This window comes from Lissotriton helveticus, chromosome 3_1 (genome assembly GCF_964261635.1).
Source record: "Lissotriton helveticus chromosome 3_1, aLisHel1.1, whole genome shotgun sequence".
Classification (NCBI taxonomy): Eukaryota; Metazoa; Chordata; class Amphibia; order Caudata; family Salamandridae; genus Lissotriton; species Lissotriton helveticus.
In genome coordinates this window covers 896635125-896654724 of record NC_136061.1, presented here as the reverse complement: position 1 = coordinate 896654724, position 19600 = coordinate 896635125, and the positions used below count along the sequence as shown (strand labels likewise).

The following is a 19600-nucleotide window of genomic DNA, read 5'->3' as shown; positions in this document are numbered from 1 at the left end:
CTTGGTGGGCAGGGGAGCGGTGCAGCCCCTTCAGGCAAAGATTGAGGCAATCATGGCCTGGGAGCCCCCCAAGACCCAAACTGAGGTCCGAGTTTTCCTGGGCCTCACAGGTTACTACCGTCGCTTTGTGAAGGGGTATGGCACTATCGTGGCGCCCCTCACTGAGCTCACATCCAAGAAGCAACCTCGACGGGTAGTCTGGACAGAGGCTTGGCAGCAAGCCTTTGAGAAGCTGAAACAAGCAATTTGTGCAGCACTGGTCCTGAGGGCCCCGGATTTCTCCAAGGAGTTAATTGTCTAGACAGACGCATCAGAGCATGGCATTGGGGCAGTGTTATCGCAACTCAATGAAGAGGGTCTGGATCAGCCTGTTGTCTTCCTGTCTAGGAGATTGCTTCCCCGGGAACAAAAGTGGAGTGCAATAGAGCGGGAGGCCTTTGCGGTGGTATGGGCTCTGAAGAAGTTGCGGCCATACCTGTTTGGCTCGCACTTCCTGGTTCAGACTGACCACCGACCCCTTCGTTGGCTGATGCAAATTAAGGGAGAAAATCCCAAGCTGTTGAGATGGTCCATCTCCCTACAGGGAATGGACTTCCGGGTGGAACATCGGCCTGGAGTGGACCACGCCAATGCAGACTGTCTCTCTAGGTATTTCCGCCTTAGTGCTGAGGACTCCCAAGGGGTTGGGTAGCTCTCCCCACTTTCAGCTGGGGGGGACGTGTGTTAGACCTGTCAGCCCTTTGGGTGGTCCCTCCTGTTTATTTATTTATTTTTGTCCCCTTTCTGCCCCTCATTTCCCTTCATTTTCGTTGTCCACTGTAACTTTTTGGTGTTGCCCTAGGGGGTCAGGTGCTCCTTGACCCCATAGATCCTCATAGGCCTAGAAATCCCTCCGTTTCTGAGGGCAGAGTTAGTCACACAAAATGGTGGCCAATAACTGCCATAACTGACACTTCAGGGACAGGGGCCCATAGGGTAACACAGGGAGACTCTAGAACCTTCCAGCTGGTTCTAGTGACCTAAGGCTAGCCTATAAAAGGCCAGGGTCAGGGCAGCCATTTTGTAGTGTCCAGTGAGCTGTTGTGATGTCTGGTCAGGAAAGGAGTGAGGTGATCTGGTGGGGAGGAAGGCGCACTGAGAAAGGGGAGATCGACTTCTGAGCCGGCGGCCTCTTCAAGTGATGTGCCCCCTACTCATCGACCAAGCCCTGTCGTGTGTGGGGACTGATTCTTACCCCTGACGCTGTGAAAGTGTTCCTCGTCTAACCCCTATATGCGGTGGAAAGCTATCTTAAGTGGCATCACTAAGTAGGAGAGTTAGCGATTGAGGAGCCACTCACCAGTTAAGTCCCTGTGGAGCTGTGGAGGAGTTCCCCGCGGTGGCGTGGCCAGCGGCTGTGGGAGTGCGTGCCTGCCGCCTGTGAAGTCCATCGCACTTGTGACGGGACGTCTGGCGGGCATAGCGCAGCTGACGCGAGTGATCTCCCCAGCTGACATCACTGTGTCGGAAGGAGAGAAGAGGTAGACGGAAGCCGGCTGTGGGCGGAGTCCTGGAATCCGGCCGAGCCGACAAGGGAAGTCCCCCGGAGGAAGTAGACGGAAGCCGGCTGTGGGCGGAGGCCTGCCACTCTCGGAGCCGGCGAGGGAAGAACCCCGGAAGAGCTAGGTGTTGCCCTGACGCTCAGTGAGAACAACGCGGTACCAGCGCGGTGAGCCCGCGCCTCAGGAACCAAGCGGGGGCAGACCTCTGACATCGGAGCCTTCCCCGGTTCGGGAACAGCACGGGCCAAGTTGCAGGGCAATCGAACCAAACCTCCCATCTAAAGTAAGGAGGGTCATCGGTGGGGCGGGACAAGGAAGCCAAATTCAGAACTCGGCCCTCACCGATCGACTCGTATCATCCTCGGTGCCTAGCGGCTGCATGATTAACACCTCCTGAGTGTCGCTAAGCTGAGGGAGGTTCTCCCGAAAGAGTGAGGGAACCTGTATCATTCACAGAAACTGTTCCAGGCAGGGAATTGGGGCTACTTAAGGAACCTATAAGGTGGTGAGCAGAGTGGGGAAAAAGGAATTCAAGTGCCTTCCCTTAACCAAGGTGGGAAGGGGGTTCAGAGTGTCCCGGGGCTATTCATTCCCAAAAAGAGTGCCCCATAGGCGTTTACTTGATTGTGGGACAAGACTGAGTATCCTTTACTGTACAAACCAAGGAGGAATCTCTGTCAGGGTTTCATTGAAGGGAATGAGACTGTTGTTATTATGAGCCCCAGGCATTAAATGATTACTCTGCGAGGTGTGATTCAGATATTTCTGTTTTTGAGCTAAGGTGCTGCTGAGAAAGCGGGGTGTAATTGACAAAGGTTGTGTCCTGCTGAAAATAGAAACCCTGAGTTCCTAAAAGTAAGAAAAGGTTGTATTTGTACTGATGAACTGATTCCCTTTTATCCATTCTCAAAGTGTAATCATTTGACTGTCTATGTACTGGAACGCCATATCCTGAAGATCAGATATCATATTTTATAAAGCAGTTCGTATTTTTCTAAGACTGGTGTAGTGTCTTTCTTTTCTAGTGGATGGACGTTATGTTACTGAAGGGTGTGACGCAAACTTTACACATGTACCTTTGGGATAGGCCTTCCTACTCTGTGCCAAGCTACCCTATGTAGACTGGTAACCCCAGGTCCAACACTGGTGTTATATGAATGCCTGAATTTTCTCCATTAGCTCAGAAAGTTGACTTAGCTCATGAATTGAGATATCTGTATTGTCTCTTCTGGCCTACTATTAACACCACATTCTAATTTCGGGCAAGAAAAATCATTAAGGCATAGTGTGGGCTAATTGTTCATTATAAGTCCCTCACTAGAGAGCAGTTTAAAGTTAATCAGAAATTAAGACGTATGATTTTAAAATTATCAACAGCATTGTTAAAAAGAATAGGCGAATATTATCTAAATGGATATTTTAGCTTGGACTTTTAAATGGAGACAACAGATGTTTTGTCGTGAGAGTCTCGTTATTTTACTAAGGCCACGGTTTAAGTCCCATTAAAAATGCATTTCAAAGTTTATTTTTGAGTGTATTACATTGTGCCCTTAGACGTTTTTCAGTGGATGCACCTCGCCAGTAAACACCTTTCAGATTAGACTATGGCAGTAACATCTCTGCATATGTGAAAATAATGGAATTGAGTACCCCATGCTCAAAAGTTACATTTCAGATTCATCACATCAGACCTTGCTTGATTTTACCCTTTTTTTATTTTGGAAACAAATATTGTTATACCTTTTCAGTTGTCAACCTTTTTGTTTTTTACTTTAACGTTTTCAATAATGTCTTGCAGGTGTGATCATGGTGGTTGTGGGAGAGCCTTTGCTGCAAGTCACCACCTCAAAACGCATGTTCGAACACATACTGGTAAGCTTTCATCTATTTGATTTTGTAATGAAGCGAGGTGAGTTGGTGAGAGATCTAGAACCTTGGAAGTGTGCATGTTTTGCAACTGGCACAATCAAAATTCAGTGCATTTTCCTTTGCTGGTTCATCATGAGCCAAGGAGTTGCTTTCTATTCTCGTATAATATTTTTGTCATTGCACAACTCTTTGTATTACAGATGTAATCAAATTCAGACATTTACACAAAAGATCTTATTGTTGTATATCCGGTTCTTGCCGTGTTGTGTTCAAATCACTATTTATCAGACAAACTTTGATTTGAATTTGTACTTAACAAATAATCTTATTTAAGATTAATAAAACATTTTAACAGATAAAATAGTAACATTTTCGACTATTTAAGTGAAAGTGGAGTTCTTTAGTATCCATTGTACACAACAAAGTATACTTTGCTAAGTGATTAAATGTCATCCTAGCACACCTAAAGGAAAGGGCGAAAATCATTGCAGGGTTTAGAGAATTATACAACACAAGTGGGGTGTACCCTGATTAATATCATCGCAAGGGGCTGGGGCAACATATTAAACTAAACACAGATGCCCCTTGTAAATCAAATAAATCTGGTAATGATTTCAACCATTACTTAACATCTTGCCTTAAAAAATACATAAAGGAGAGTGACTAACAGAATGTTTAAATGATTCATTACTTTAATTTATATTTGAGAAAAAAACACTTAACATACAAATACCGTACATGTATCCCCGTAGAGTGGAATGAGCGAACCCCATCACACCTTCCTTCTAAAAATTGTGAACACACAGCATGTAGACAAAATTAAAAACCCTACAACAAAGGAAGCAAGCTTAGGGGCCACATGTTAAATGTAAAGGAAGTGGTGCCCTCTTGGTTGTATCAAAGTGAGCATCCAAAAATCTTCCTTTATCCCAGTTCAATGCTGCCCTATAGAGCTCTTCTCTGTCGACGTTCCAGTCCCCTTTCTGACCGTTTTTTTTAGACCATACTCAGGACAGGTCTAATAATTATATGGTACTAAAGTGAAATACATGTACACAAATTAATCTATGCTCTACAGCCTCTTATCCCAAAAAAAGTGCATCGTTGATAAAGCTGGTAAAGAGTCTCGTCTAACGCATTTCAGTTTGATACATCACAATCCTCTAATATTTCACAAATGAAAACCTACTTTTCATATATATTAATGACGGCATTCATCAACTCCTTTTCCTTATTTAGAGAAAGTCAGATTTTCTTGACAGTCGTCTTTTGGTATTGACTTCTATGTTTGCACAGTTTGGCAATTCAGCAGTTCTTTAGCTGTACCCATTTCTGTTCTAATTTTTGTCAGCACAGTTGTAGTAAGTATTAGCTTTACACATGAGTGAATTATAAGCTCTGTTTTGTACTCTTCTCTGTTTGTTGTTTTTCACTACAGATTACAGGATTGTATTTCGATTAGAGTAGTTTCTGACATTTTTGTAATGTGTAGGAATGTTATTGGTCTAGGTAACATCAGCTAATATATCTTCCTTTGCTAACAGCTTTGGTTTTAGTTGATGCTTTGTTATATTTCTGTATCCAGTTACCAGCAAAAGAGAGTGTTCTGGGGCTTATTGCACTCACTATTTATGTTGGCTGATTTCTGTTTTGTCTGTGATCACTTTTTTGTGCTGGACAGTTATGCCCTGAAAGAAATAATGTGCATGTTCTTTCAGGTGAAAAGCCCTTCTTCTGCCCCAGCGATGGCTGTGAAAAGACTTTCAGTACTCAATATAGTCTAAAGAGTCACCTGAAGGGTCACGACAAGGATGTTTCCAATGGTGGTGTTTTGAATCACGCCGTATGCGAGGTCAGACACTCTCATGCTTTTTTTCTGTTTGACTTTAGTTTTCTTTCTACAGCAAATCTTGTTTTTGCAAACAGTTTATTCACTTGTATCATTGCAATTCAAATAAGAATGTGGCTGTTAAATACAAGAAGTAAAGGCTAAATTCTGAATTCTTTTGAATGTAATTGTGTTTATTGGGTCAATAAGAACAGCTTGTGAAGGAAAAATGATATGTCTTCGTGCTTACTCGCACCATTATGAAGGATAATTCCAAAAGCTTGTCATATTGTGTTTCTTCCCACGTAATGGCGACTTCCATAAAAAAGGCTTACTTAATGAATTGGTGACCCCGCAAACACTTAATAGCCACTAACTTCTAAATTGTTAACAAACAATAAAATCTTGAAATATAATATCTAGGACTGAGTCAAAATGCACTACATTAAATATTTACCTCTTCAATCCATTGTTCTTGTTACACAGCAGCCATATGTGTGATTTGAAACACTGCCTTTGGTGCTTCCAGTCGTCTGTACTTCGCATTAGTACTTTCTTCCCTCATGTTAGACCATCTTCTGAACTGTCTTCTGAATGATGACTAAGCTCCTAGTTCCACATGGCTGCCAATGAGATTATTTTAGGTAAATGTGTTAGATACATTGTGCATCTATTTTACTCCCTATAATATATATCAGTTTGTGTAAATCTGTCTCTATAAGGCAGATTGCTTTCTTATAGCGTTATAGGTAAGTTTGTGACACTAAAATGCAGTTAAAGTCATTTATCAAATCCTGAAAAATACTATCTTACATGTTTCACATAAAATAGGAATAATAACATCATGCATGTACAGAGTAAACATTTTGTGACCTTTCATTCCCCAAAATAAAACATTGTTAGCTACCCTATTGCAGGATACTTTTTATGTACAGAAAGTAAGCATGCTGTCCTCTTGTTCTTGTGTATTATTCTCGCCTCTGTATCAGATAGCTGTGCTTATTAAGTGCATGTCAGCCTCCTCTGGCAGAGCCTTCCACAGCTTGTCAACTAACACATTTACTTTTTAATGCCTGCATCTCTCGGTATTGCTAAGCAGGTTAATACTTTCTTTACTTTCAAAGACTTTGAAGAAAGCATGCTTTCTGCTGCCAGTAACTATGCTTCCTATATTGCTACTCCTAGGAAGTTCTCTGAAACCTTAAAATGTACTAAAACCTGGTATTATCTTAATAGCTCCATCAAGTAAAGACAATGTCTTTACAATGCAAGTTTTTACAACAAATTGTTTTACGAGTATGCCTTTACCATGGATGTAAAGGTATACTCGTAGTAACATTTTTTATTTACATGTAAATGTAATTATTTTTGGGTATTAAGTGTGTGTGTATATATATATATATATATATATATATATATATATATATATATATATATATATATATATATTCCCTCGCACTCTGCCTTGCGGTGGCACCCCAAAACGAACGTGGCGGGGACAGGAAACTGGATCTGAGACGACTTGAGTCGAGACTCATCATGAGATTTCAAACGATGCAACCACAGGGACTGAATGGAGACGCTGAACTACATGTACATTTGTAAATATTGACACTATTGCAAACTGTGACTGCTGTAAAACATTGCATGCTAGAACTGTAGATTTATGCACCCTATGATAAACATATTACAGACTACTCCCATACACCTACGGTCAGTAACTGCGGTGACCAGGGCACTCAGCCCGTGAACCTCAAATGCTCCCAACCACATCTGTATATGCATACACATACAGATGCCCAAAGCTAATATAACCCCTGATCAAACACACAAAGGCATATCAGAGAATAATGCGCGATTTAATGATGTTAGCGCATTGGAAGCATTTCGCCGCAAGGCCACATAGGTAATGGGAGAAACATTCAGAATTGTTTATCTGCCATGATACACTTGAAAACAGAAAAGCACATAAAGGGCACTAAGCCCAAGAACCTATTTCTCAAAGGTACAAGTGTACTTGAATGTAATAATTGATAATGCGCGAATTTGTCCAATGAATTAAATTGCTCAAACGCACACATGAAAAAACTGCACCACAAGTCCCACAATTGCTTACATGTGTATTTAATGTGAAAGTAAAGAAGGACTGACTGTCTAAAATTATGCCGTGATCAAGAACGCTCCAGTTCGAAACGCGTAGGCGATCTCAATTGTTATCATTAAATAACTTGAAAAACAATCTCTGAGTGGAGTGCCATCAATACTTTGAAACTTTTGTGTTGGATATATATATATATATATATATATATATATATATATATATTATATATATGTTTGTGTGTGTATATATTTATATATGCATACACACACGTACAGATATATATATATATCTATATAGTGGCAAGGGTATTTTTAGGTCGAGCCTAACGCAGCGTGCATGCGCTGCTCTATGGGAGGCTTCTTGTGAGCACTCCAAACTTCCCCCAAACTTGTCCGTGTGATTTAGGTAACTCCCACAGATTTCATTGGCCATTGCGTGTGTCTTTCAAAAATGAAAGCACGCAATTAGCCAAAGGCGTGTGTTTGTCCCACCTTTTGTCTAAATATTCACTCCCTTAGTGTTTTGGTGTCGGGAGCGAGCAGCGGCGCATTGTGGAATCTGCATCCTTCCCTTGGATAATGTTACTAATGAAAGACAACGCAATCACTTTAGCAGCCTGTTTTTTTTTTCGTTTCTAAGTTTTTTGTCCTTGTGTATGAATAATTTGCATGGAGTAAACATTATTTTCTGATTGAGGCTCAAATGCTGTTACTTTAACTTGCTAGTAGAAAACTGCTCAAGCCGCATTCCTTGTGGGATATTTAAATCATTTGCTAATAAAACGTCTTAAAGGCTAGACCTATTGGCTATGCCAATGCTTGTTAAGGGTTTAGGGTGGGTATGGGTTTTTGAGTGGCAAGTGTTATTTAGGGTTTAGGGTGGGTGTGGGGTTTTGGGTGGTACGGGTATTTTTTAGGGTTTATGGTAGATGTGTTTTTTTGGCTGGTAAGGTTAATTTTAGGGTTTTGGGTAACAAGGGTATTTTCTTTTGTAAGGTTTAGGGTGGCTATCGGGTTTTCTGGCAGTTAAGGGTAATTTTAGGATTTAGGTTGGGTGTGGGTTTTGGGTGGCAAGGGTATTTTCAAGTGTTAAGGATGAGTATGGTATTTTGGGTGAGAAGGGTAATTTTAGGGTTTGGGGTAGATATGTTCTTTTTTTAGTGGTAGGGTATTTTTAGTGTGTAAAGTGGGTGTGGGTTTTTGGGTGGTAAGGGTAATTTTAGGGTTTATGTTGGGTATTGGGTGGTAAGGGTAATTTTAGGGTGGGTATAGGTTTTTGGGTGACAGGGATAAATTGAGGATGTATTGATTGTGTGTTAATAGGGTGATATAAAAGTTTACTATGTATGTGCCTTTACCATGCATGCTTTTATAAAAGTATTTTATTATAAGTAAATATAAATCCATTACACACACACACATATATATATATCATTTGTAAACCCGTGATCTGGGGGTTTCAGCGTTGTGCAATATATATATATATATATATATATATATATATATATATGAACATAAAGTTGTAGCTATTCCCAAGCCACAGTATCGGCGGGCTCACGGCAGGGGTAGCCACCCCCTAAAATGAATCACGTCACCACCAGCGCTCTCCTTCCCGATATTTTGGAAAAGAATTACACAGGAGCCGTGGCCTCGGTTAAAGTGCAGGTTTATTTCCAGACACAACGTCCTACGCGTTTCGGAGTAAACACTACTCCTTCATCACGGGCCCGTGATGAAGGAGTAGTGTTTACTCCGAAACGCGTAGGACGTTGTGTCTGGAAATAAACCTGCACTTTAACCGAGGCCACGGCTCCTGTGTAATTCTTTTCCAAAATATCGGGAAGGAGAGCGCTGGTGGTGACGTGATTCATATATATATATATATATATAGTTTATATATATATAGTTTATATTTACCTGTAAAATACTTGGTAAAGGCATACTCGTGGAAAAAAACCTAATTGTAACGACTTTCGTTTTCAAGATGCTGCTGTGGTTCCAGCGTCGTTCTAAAGGCATTCATGGTATTGCCACTCGTTGTTAATTCATACATCCCATGATTCTGTCAAAGCATACTTACGTTTCATCTCTATAAACAATTTAGGGTGCCGCTTATTGAAGAGAGAACCTATTGTGATTATATATATTTATTGTCTTTCAAATGTGAAATTCACCCTTTCCCAGACTTGGTGTGAAGCCTAGGTATCTCAGAATAGTGTAATAGCGCTAGAATGATAGCGAAACACATGTCAAGGGTTGCTTTTATTCATTCCATGTTGGCTTGGATGATATTTACCAATCCAAAGCTGTAATACTGTAGTATAGTTCCTATATTCCCAATAGGCTCTGCGCATTGGAATAATATATCCTATAGATTTTTTTTTTTTTTTGAAAACCTTTATTGTGCAGAAATTGCTCACAAATACGGGCCTACAACCCATCGGGCCGGCCACCACAATTATAGAAGCACATTGGTCAGGACAGAAGCTCCAGCAGGGTACCACAGTAATCCAAACGGGAATCAAAGGCGAGAAGCCACAGAGCAACCACCACGAGCAGGATGAAAGAAGGTTGATTTTATAATAGAAGAAGGGGTATAGCAGAATAATGGCAATCATTAAGGTCCAGAGGGCCGTGGCGGGCCGCGAGCAAGCAGTAATACAGAACACAGGAAAATTCAAAAAGAACAGTTACATTTTAGCAAAGGCAGAACGTGAGTCCCACATTAATAAGCAATTGCAACCGCTGCCCAGCGCCCACCCACCACTACGAGAACACACAATGATACACAGAACGGAAAATAGGCTTGCAAAACAAGAGCCCTGCGCTACAACAACCCAGGGGAGAGAAGAAAAGAAAAAGGGGAGGGGGGAAAAAGGGAAGGACATCGGGAAAAAAGGGGGGAAGAAAGAACGCGGCATCACAGCATGCGCCCCATGGCTAACAAAGCACTCAAAAATAGACCGGCGGCCAAGCTCGCGTCCGAGATGGCCGCGTTTTAGCTCGGCTCCGTTCGCTTTCCTGTCTGGAACGTCTATCCTGTGTTTTATCCTGCCCCGGGAAGTATTCTTTGATAGACTACGGAACTACGACATTTCACAGGCACTTACCGTTTGATCCGTTTGTTCCTGGGTGCCGCGGATCCTGGGCTGCACCCTTGTCTGCTTCTGGGCCTCCGGAGCGAGCGGGCCTGACACTCCTTGGCGGCGCCCGGGCGGGGCGGAGCGCTGTGGCCGGCCCTTGGTGGCGGTGTGGGTTCGGTCGGAGAGGCCGATGTGCAACTAGACCGATTACGGCTATCCGGGCCTGATCCGGCGGTCCTGCGGCCTGGTGTTGGGGCGCTGCCTTCCATTGACGGGGTTGACCGTGTATGTGGCCCGTCTCCCCTTTGTTCTCCGGTCCGGCCATTTTGAGTCCCTCCGCCCGGACTCGGAGAACGGAGCCGGTAGCGTGTGGGGAGCCGGCGACCCGCCTTCTTCTGGTGGCCCCCCTTCCTGCTCTGGTGGTGCCTCTGCTGGTGGTCGGCTGTATCCTGTTTGCCCCGCTGGTGTCCGGACGGGGGTCGGAGTTTGCCGCGGCCCCGCCGGGCTTCTAAGATGGCGGCCGACCCCATGTCTCTCGGACTGGCCGAGACTGGCGACGCTGATCCGCCGCATGGCACGTTTGCTGAATACCGTAAAGGTGAGCCTACACTTCGCGACATCCTCGCCGCCTTGCGCTCCTGGAGTGCTCCCATGGCCGCGCCTATCATTGACCTGGGGGAGGATCATTTTGCCGGGCCTGCCGAGCCCCCCCCGGTGTGTGCGGCTTCATCTCTGTTGTGTGCTGCTGGAACTTTCCTGGAGGTCGTGGGCCCGGCGGCTGCCGTTGGTGTGGGTGTGCGGATGTCCGCTGCCCTCCTTCATCCTGTGCTCCCCCCTGTACAGGGGGACCGCCGGCCGGGTCCCGTCCGGACCGGCCTTGTTGGATCTCCCTTTCCCTTTTTGCCTCGAATGGCCGAACGAAGATCCTGTCATTGCTCCGCCGGATCGGCTTCCCTCATATTGTCGTCGGAACTGTGCCTGCATTGCCTGAGGTGGTTGCCGTCCTTTCCGGTTCATCCGGGTCACAATCGATATGACTTGTGTGGATTGCAGATCGGACTCCCTGTTATTCACCTCCTGTTCCACATGATCTGGTTCCTTGTGCGTTGGACGACTACAGCTTGGGATAAACAAGGACAGGGTTGAGATGAACTTGCCTCGGTGGACTGTTATCTTGCGGTATGATCGGATGATCCGTTTGTAACTGTATGACTATGCTCGATTCTCCTTCGTGTTCCTGGAGCTTATCCTTGTGCTTATTATCTTCCCGTGGGTTCTGCGTATTTTCGGACGGGAGGGTGGGAGCTGATGGGGTTTTGATTATATGGCTCCTCTCCCGTTGATACTTCCCTGTTTTCCCTTCTTTTTTTTGTCTTTGTGGTTCTTGCTTACTTTTATCTCTTCTATATTTCGGGTTCTGATTAGGGCGACAGGCACGCTGCCAGGGGGTAGGCCATAGCCTTCTGCAGGGGTGCAGGGTGGGATGTCCGGGGTGGGGGGGGGGTCTGTTGTATTGTGTTTTCCCCTCATTCCTTTTTTGGTTCTATGGCTCTTATGTATCCCCTTTTTTCGAGACGCGGTGTCGGCATGTGGCCCCCTGGGGTGTTTTTGCTAGCATGGGCCTTCTGGTATTCCTGCCGTCACGGTTTACTACGCATTCATTCCTCCTGTTACCACTGGTTCCATGTGCTGATCTATTCTTGAGTGCTTCGTTAGCCGTGGGGCGCGTGCAGTGATGCTGCGTTCTTACTTCTCCCCCTTTTTTTTTCCCCATGTCTTTTCCCCCCCTTTTTTTTCCCCTCTCCCCCTTTTTCTTTCCTCCCCTGGGTTGTTGTGGCAGAGGGCTCTTTGTTTTGCAAGCCTATTTTTAGTTCTGTGTATTATTGTGTGTTTTCGTAGTGGTGGGAGGGCGCTGGGCAGCGGTTGCAATTGCTTATTACTGTGGGACTCACGTTCTGACTTTGCCAAAATGTACCTGTTCTTTTTGAATTTTCCTGTGTTCGATACTGCTGCTTGTTCGCGGCCCACCACGGCCCTCTGGACTTTACGGATTGCCCTTATTCTGAGACACCCTTTCTTCTATTATAAAATCAACCTTCTCTCATCCTGTACGTGATGGTTGCTCGGTGGCTTCTTGCCTTTGCTTCTCATATGGATTGCTGTGATGTCCTGTGGGAGCTTCTGTATTGCCTGCTATGTTTCTTTTATTGTGGTGGCCGGCCCGATGGGTTGTAGGCCCGTATCTGTGAGCGCTTTCTGTACAATAAAGGTTTAAAAAAATAAAAAAAATAAAAATAGACCGGCACAGGGAACCCATGGTAACAGGAGTAATAGATGCATAGTAAACCGTGACGGCGGGGAGACCAGAAGGCCCATGCTAGCAAAAACACCCCAGGGGGCCCACATGCAGACACCGCGTCCCGAAAAAAGTGGATACATAAGAGCCATAGAACCAAAAAAGGAAAAAAAGAAGGGGGGAAAAACAAAATGACAGACCCCCCCACCCCGCACACCCCACCCTGCACCCCTGCAGAAGGCTATGGCCTACCCCCCCAGCAGCGTGCCTGTCGCCCTAACCAGAAACCCGAAATATAGAAGAGTTAAAAGTAAAGAAAGAACAACAAAGACAAAAAGAAGAAGGGGAAATAGGGAAACAACGACGGGAGAGGAGCCACATAATCAAAACCATCAGCTCCCACCCCCCCGTCCGAACATACTCCGTGCCCACGGGAAGATAATAATTACAAGGATAAGCTTCAGGAGCATGAAGGAGAATCGAACATAGTCATACAGTCACAAACAGATCATCCGACATTACCGCAAAATAATAGTCCACCGAGGCAAGTTCATCTCAACCCTGTCCTCGTCTATCCAAAGCCGTAGGCATACAACGCACCAGGAACCAGATCATGAGGAACCAGAGGCGAATAGCAGGGAGTCCAATCGTCAATCCACACAAGTCATATCGATTTCGACCCAGATGAACAGGAAGAGACGGCCACCACCGCAAGTATTGCAGGCACAGTTCCGCCGACAATAGGAGGAAAGCCGTCTTGGCGGAGCAACCACAGGATCTTCGTTCGGCCATTCGAGGCAAAAAAGGAATGGGAGATCCAACAAGACCGGTCCGGACGGGACCCGGCCGGCGGACCCCCAGCACAGGGGAAATCACATGATGATTGAGAGCAGCGGGTATCCGTACACCCAAACAAGCGGCAGCCGCCGGGTCCACGACCTCCAGGAAAGTCCCAGCAGCACACAGCAGCGATGGAGCCGCACACACCGGGGGGGGCCCAGCAGGCCCGGCAAAATGATCCTCATCCAGTCCAACGATAGGTGCGGTCATAGAAGGACTCCAGGAGCGCAAGGCGGCGAGAATGTCGCCAAGCGTAGGCTCACCTTTACGGTATTCAGCAAACGTGCCATGCGGCGGACCAGCGTCGCCAGTCTCGGCCAGGCTGAGAGACAGGGAGCCGGCCGCCATCTTGGAAGCCCGGCGGGGCCGCGGCAATCTTCAACCTCCGTACGGCCACAAGCGGGGTCACACAGGATACAGCCGACCACAAGCAGAGGCACCCCCAGGGCAGGAAGGCGGGCCCCCAGGATAAGGAGGGTCGCCGGCTCCCCCACGCCACCGGCTCCGTTCTCCGAGTCCGGGCGGAGGGACTCAAGATGGCCGGACAGGAGAACAAAGGGGAGACGAGCCACATAGACAGTCAACCCCCGTCCATGGAAGGCAGCGCCTCAACACCAGGCCGCAGGATCGCCGGTCAGGCCCGGAGAGCCGTCACCGGTCTAATTGCACATCGGCCTCTCCGACCGAGCCCACACCACCACCAAGGGTCGGCTACAGCGCTCCGCCCCGCCCGGGCGCCGCCGAGGAGTTTCAGGCCCGCCCGCTCCGGAGGCCCCGAAGCGAACAAGGGTGCAGCTCAGGATCCGCGGCACCTAGGAACAGGCGGATCAGACGGTAAGTGCCAGCGAAATGTCGTAGTTCCATAGTCTACCAAAGAATACTTCCCGGGGCAGGATAAGACACAGGATAGACGTTCCAGGCAGGAAAGCGAACGGAGCCGAGCTAAAACGCGGCCATCGCGGACGCGAGCTTGGCTCCTCCCCCCCTATCCTATAGATTTGACGTACAACTTAGGTCAGTAGGTCTCTATCGAATATACTAAACGTAATTGTGTGTGTGCCAGCTAACTCAGAGGTCACTAGAAACTTTCTCGAATACACAAGAAGGGATTCATTTCCGACAACTGCATAAACATGACAACTTTGTTTCCCAAAAATAAGAATATATCTCTCAGAGTCGCGGAAACACTAGATAACTAGTTAACTCAGTCAATCGTGCATGCTTCGTTTCTACAGAGTTGGAGAGAAATAGTGAGACAGGCGTTTTCAATAAAAGGGTTTATTGAACAGTCTTCTTTCTCATGCAAGAGAAGCGAACTGCTACAATCGTTAGGCAGACTGCAAAGTATAATGCGTACAGCGTAAACAGTAATATGAAATAATACTGTAAGAGCATTGTATGGTTTCTAAGCCATGTAAAAATACATACATAATTAACATAGACTAAAATACTCAACTGGTGCTTCTAAAATACGCCTACCCCAATGTACCTAACCTAAGTCTAATACGAGCTAAGAAGTAAGTATTGTTTAGCATAGGTTTAGTTTTTTGCCAAGAATCTACCAAAGGTTTCTGTGGGTTCTAATCCGCTCCATACCTTAGAATGAAGGAGGTCTGGTATCTCTGTCTCGGCACTTGATTTGGATTCTCATCAGAGAAGGGCAGCTTCCTGATCAGTGCGTCAGCTGGAGCGTCGGCTTCCTTCGGCACTTGCTGTAGCGAGCTGCGTCGGGCAAGTAGGTCATCGAACTGCTCCGAACCACCGTATCTTGCTATAGCAAGTGAAGGTATATTTATACCTTGAAGGTGTTTAGGAATGCCATAGTTTGACGTAAAGTCGGGCATATAAACGTCATAAATGAACCCCTGGGGAATAGTTGTTCATTGTAAAGTAACTGAGTTCTTGGAGAAATCAATATTCAAGAAAGGGGAAGTTCCCTAACGGCTTAAGCTGGTTTTCCAAGAAATCATTGTGACGTTTGGTGAACGGATGGAAGTACCCATGCCTGTATTTGGGTTGCATGGGCTCTGCCTAAATAAGGGCTGGATTTTCTATGCCTATATAAGGGCATCGTGAATTGTACCTATATAAGGGCATGAATCTGGAAAATTCAATCGGAGCCTAAAACGCCACACAACAATACTGTGCCTGGAGTTGTAAAAGGCTTTTGACATTTTACAGCTCGGCCTGGATGGCACTGTGCTAATCCTATGATTGTATTTTGCTGTAGAAATGGCAAAAGACTAGCTCGGCGTGGATAGCAATTGCTAATCCAATGCCTAAAAACTTTGCTAGAAAAACAGATATTTGAGGTGAGCAGGTGAGTGTCACAGGTGTTGTATGTTGTTCTATATAGGAGCTGTTCTCCACCTAAACGTGGGAATGACCCAGAGTTCTCATTTAATATGTGAGGTCATAGGCATTTCAAGGCTGGAGCACAAGTTATAGTCAGCTCTGCTAACTATAACTATTCAATTCTGTTTTTTATTAGTTCAAATTGTTAATGTTGTCACTGACATATTCACCTAACTATAACTTTACTTTAACCTTCGTTTTTTTCAGGTTGTTTTTTTCAAACATAGAGTAACATTTTATTACTATATGTAAAGCCAACCTCAGGGATTGGCCACGGGACCATGTCTTTTTTAAAGGAAAGGGTCCTACATGTACCCCTCCCCGCACCTTGTTAGGCCCTAGGAACCCTATCACCCAGGGTCGTTTAAAAAAATGTAAATATGAGGTGGGTGTGTGGCCCCCTCTTCGAGCCATCTTAGACCCTGGGGACCGCATTCCCCTTGGCCCGCACTATTAAAGGTGGGCGCCCTGGTGCCCACTCAGGGTACCCACCATATACTTGTTGGGGGCTGCCCCAAGGCTCTCACTGCCCTAGTCAGCTCCCAGTGTGCCACAGGAGCTGGCACTGCTTCCGCCCGCAGGGAGCAACTACCAAAGTTGCTCCCTCCGGGTGGGAGCTGTATTTTGATCTGTTTCCCTGCCCGCATCAGTGCAGGCAGAAAAACAGATTAAAAGTCTGCTCCTAGTTAGCGAGCATTTTTAAAGCTACCGCGGCAGGGAGCAGACTTTGTGTTTGCTCCTGCTTGGCAGAAGGATCAAAAATGCTCTGGCCAAGCGGGAGCAAACACATGTTTACCTTCCCACGGTGTTGTGGGCTGGGAGACCGCTATGTCCAAAGGGGTGGTCTCCCCTGGACTATTAATTGCAGAGGGGGGGGGGGCACTGTTTGGCCACCCTCCCTTAATTAAAGTATTCGGCCTGCTGGTGATCCCCCAGGCCTTTCTTTTTTCAGAGACTAGGACCGCGGCCCCCTCCCCATTTTCAGTAAATATCATGTCATATAAGTTCAACAATATATAAAAATATGATTAAATTACACTTTCATTTCTTTCCCTAACTGCTAAAACCTCTCGCAAAACATATTTCCGGGGTCTCAAAGCGATGTAAATATTGTAGGCCTAAGCCACGGCTTCTTACAGCAGAGGCACGTAAAATTGGGCATAGAGACTGCTTACATTGGGCTCTGTATAACGTGCAAAACATTGTAAGGTGCCTAGTGCTCTGAAAAGACATTTTGCTACACTTACAGTTTGGCAAATCGGTTAACTACCCACCCTGGACAGGAAAATCCAAAAGAAAGTGCAGCGTACCTAGGTGAAATCAAGTAAGATCAAATCTATATTGCGTTTTACAGATAAAAAAACCAAAGAAGTTTCCAAACTATAGGTTGTAATTAGTGGAAAATAACATAGATACAACTACATATATTGGACCTGCTGTATCCTTTTGTTGCCTCAGAAAATAATATGCTGCTTACAGTTTGGCCTTGTAGTTTCTGGATCAGTAAAATATTCTGCAGCTCCCAGGTTTGTACGGGCCTGTTTTATACAATTAAGCCATACAAACTTTGACATACTATCCAATCGTAACTAATCTTTAACTATTAATCTAGTAAAAGATGCCTCAGGAGTAAACCATAACAGCAGGAGAGATATTCTTACAGAGTCCTGCACATAATTCATCCCCTGTTCTGTATGGCATATATACAATATTACACCCTTTAGTACAGAGAGTATTCTGCACACAAAATTGTACTCTGTTCTTTGTAGGACCTCAGGACTGGTGTACTCTCATACACCAGCCCCATATAGTCCCACTGTGATACATTAACATATGCTATGTGCCATAATTATTTTACTTTTACGGGAAAGTTGCGATCTAATATTTAAACAACCTCAGTATAGAGAAGAATCAAAAGGAATTCCTAAATAATTAAATGTCTTGACCTAACCCATCCCAGCCCCTTCAATAAAATATGATTTAGATTGAACATTTTTGGAGCCACACGTCATAATAAAAGATTTTGTTTGGTTTACCTTTTTTTTTATAACCAACTTTATTGAAAGTTTTGTAGTAAACTAAGGCATGGCACAGTACAAAGTTTGATTTACATACTAGTATGGCATAGTAACCAGCTCCAACACCAAAATTATGTGACAGCACTGCTTCATATGGATATGTCTTAATAGTCCCACCATTTCCCCATTTGCGGTCCTGCTTCTGCAGGCAACCACGGCCTCACAAATCTGCTTCTCCTGGTGCACGCACCAGTCTACTCCTGCAGGTCAACCTCTAACAGTTGGCGGTTGTTTTTGCCTCCAAACACGGGCCACATGGGGGCTTAGCAAGCAAACATGCTGTCCCCAGGAAGGCACGCTCCTCCCTCGGTCCTCCCACCTCCTCCAGCAAGTCCTAGTAGCGCAACATGGGGCGTCAATTCCAGGGGCATGTTAAGAACGCAGATAGTATGTGACCCACTTCCTTCCAAAAGGGATTTAAGACCGGGCACTCCCAAGCAACATGGAAATAAATCAACTGCGGGAGTGTGCAGCGTGCGCATACTGCCTGCGCATCTTGGCATATATGCTGTAGGCGTCTCTGGGTAAGATATGTGGCATGTAAATAGTTGAACTGCACCATTCGCAGCCGAGATCGACAGTTCCCTGGGTGCCATCACGCCTACCTCCAGTCATCCTCTTCTAGGTCTCCAATCCAGGACACCGATCTCTGCCTGGCCATCCCGAGATTGTCCGGAGCGTGAATGACTAAAGAACAATAAATTGCTGACGTGGCCCCCTCTGCCTGGAAGCTCCTGAGTCCGCAGGGAATGACGCAACTGAAGATATTGAAAGAACTGCAAATTAGATCGTGAGTAGTCTGGTTTAAAGTCCTTAAATATCACAATTGGCTCCTCCCCAAAAAACATCTCCTAGGAACGTGATCCCGATGCGAGGCAAGAATCCCTCTAGTGTCGGCAGCCGACCAAGCCACGTCCCATGCCATGGGGTGGTTATCCCAGTCAGACGGCGATCCTAACCTGTGAGACGAAGAGCCGCCCTCCAGCAACTAAGGCAAACTATTGTGCAGGGAGTTTGGTAGTTGTTCCCCATTCAGAAGGTCAAGCACCCCATCTAAGCCCAATGAGCATATTTCCAGCCGATATCCTGGATCGTCCCACCCCCCCAATAAGCCAATCATTTGGGATGCGACGTAGTACAAGTACAGGTCCGATAAGCCCAGGCTGCCTTCGAAGGGAGATTTATCCAACAAATGGAATGCCACCTTGTGCCGACCCCCAGCCCATTCAAAGTTAGTAATTTTAGCAACCACCGAGTGAAACCACTTGCAGGGAATGTGATAGGGATAGTTGCCCAACACGTACAGATAACGTGGGACACATACCATTTTGAACAGGGCTGTGCTCCCCATGGGATTCAGTGACAGCTTTGCCCATTGGCTAAGTTCCTGCTTAAGCCACTGGTCCAATCCCCGGAAATTAAGAGCCCAAGCCAGGTCTGCCATCGGAAACACATGCCCCCCTAAATACTTAAAGAGTTATGTTGATTGGGAATGTTGGGGCACCAGACTCGCCCCCTCACCTCCACTAAGCAGGACTTGCCCTCATTGACCTGGACCACGATGCCTCCCCATATAGCTGAAGAAGTGTTAGGCAGCTGTGCCCTGTCCG

The 19600-nt window shown here is 45.7% G+C and overlaps 1 protein-coding gene across 1 annotated transcript in view; it reads left to right on the top strand.

Moving 5' to 3' along the window:
- MTF1 (metal regulatory transcription factor 1) overlaps positions 1 to 19600 on the top strand; it is a 263924-nt gene that overhangs the window by 166819 nt on the left and 77505 nt on the right. Inside the window, exons 4-5 of the mRNA XM_078681228.1 lie at positions 3340 to 3413; positions 5129 to 5262. Of these exons, the coding sequence (XP_078537354.1) occupies positions 3340 to 3413; positions 5129 to 5262 (208 nt within the window). The remainder of the gene's footprint in view (positions 1 to 3339; positions 3414 to 5128; positions 5263 to 19600) is intronic.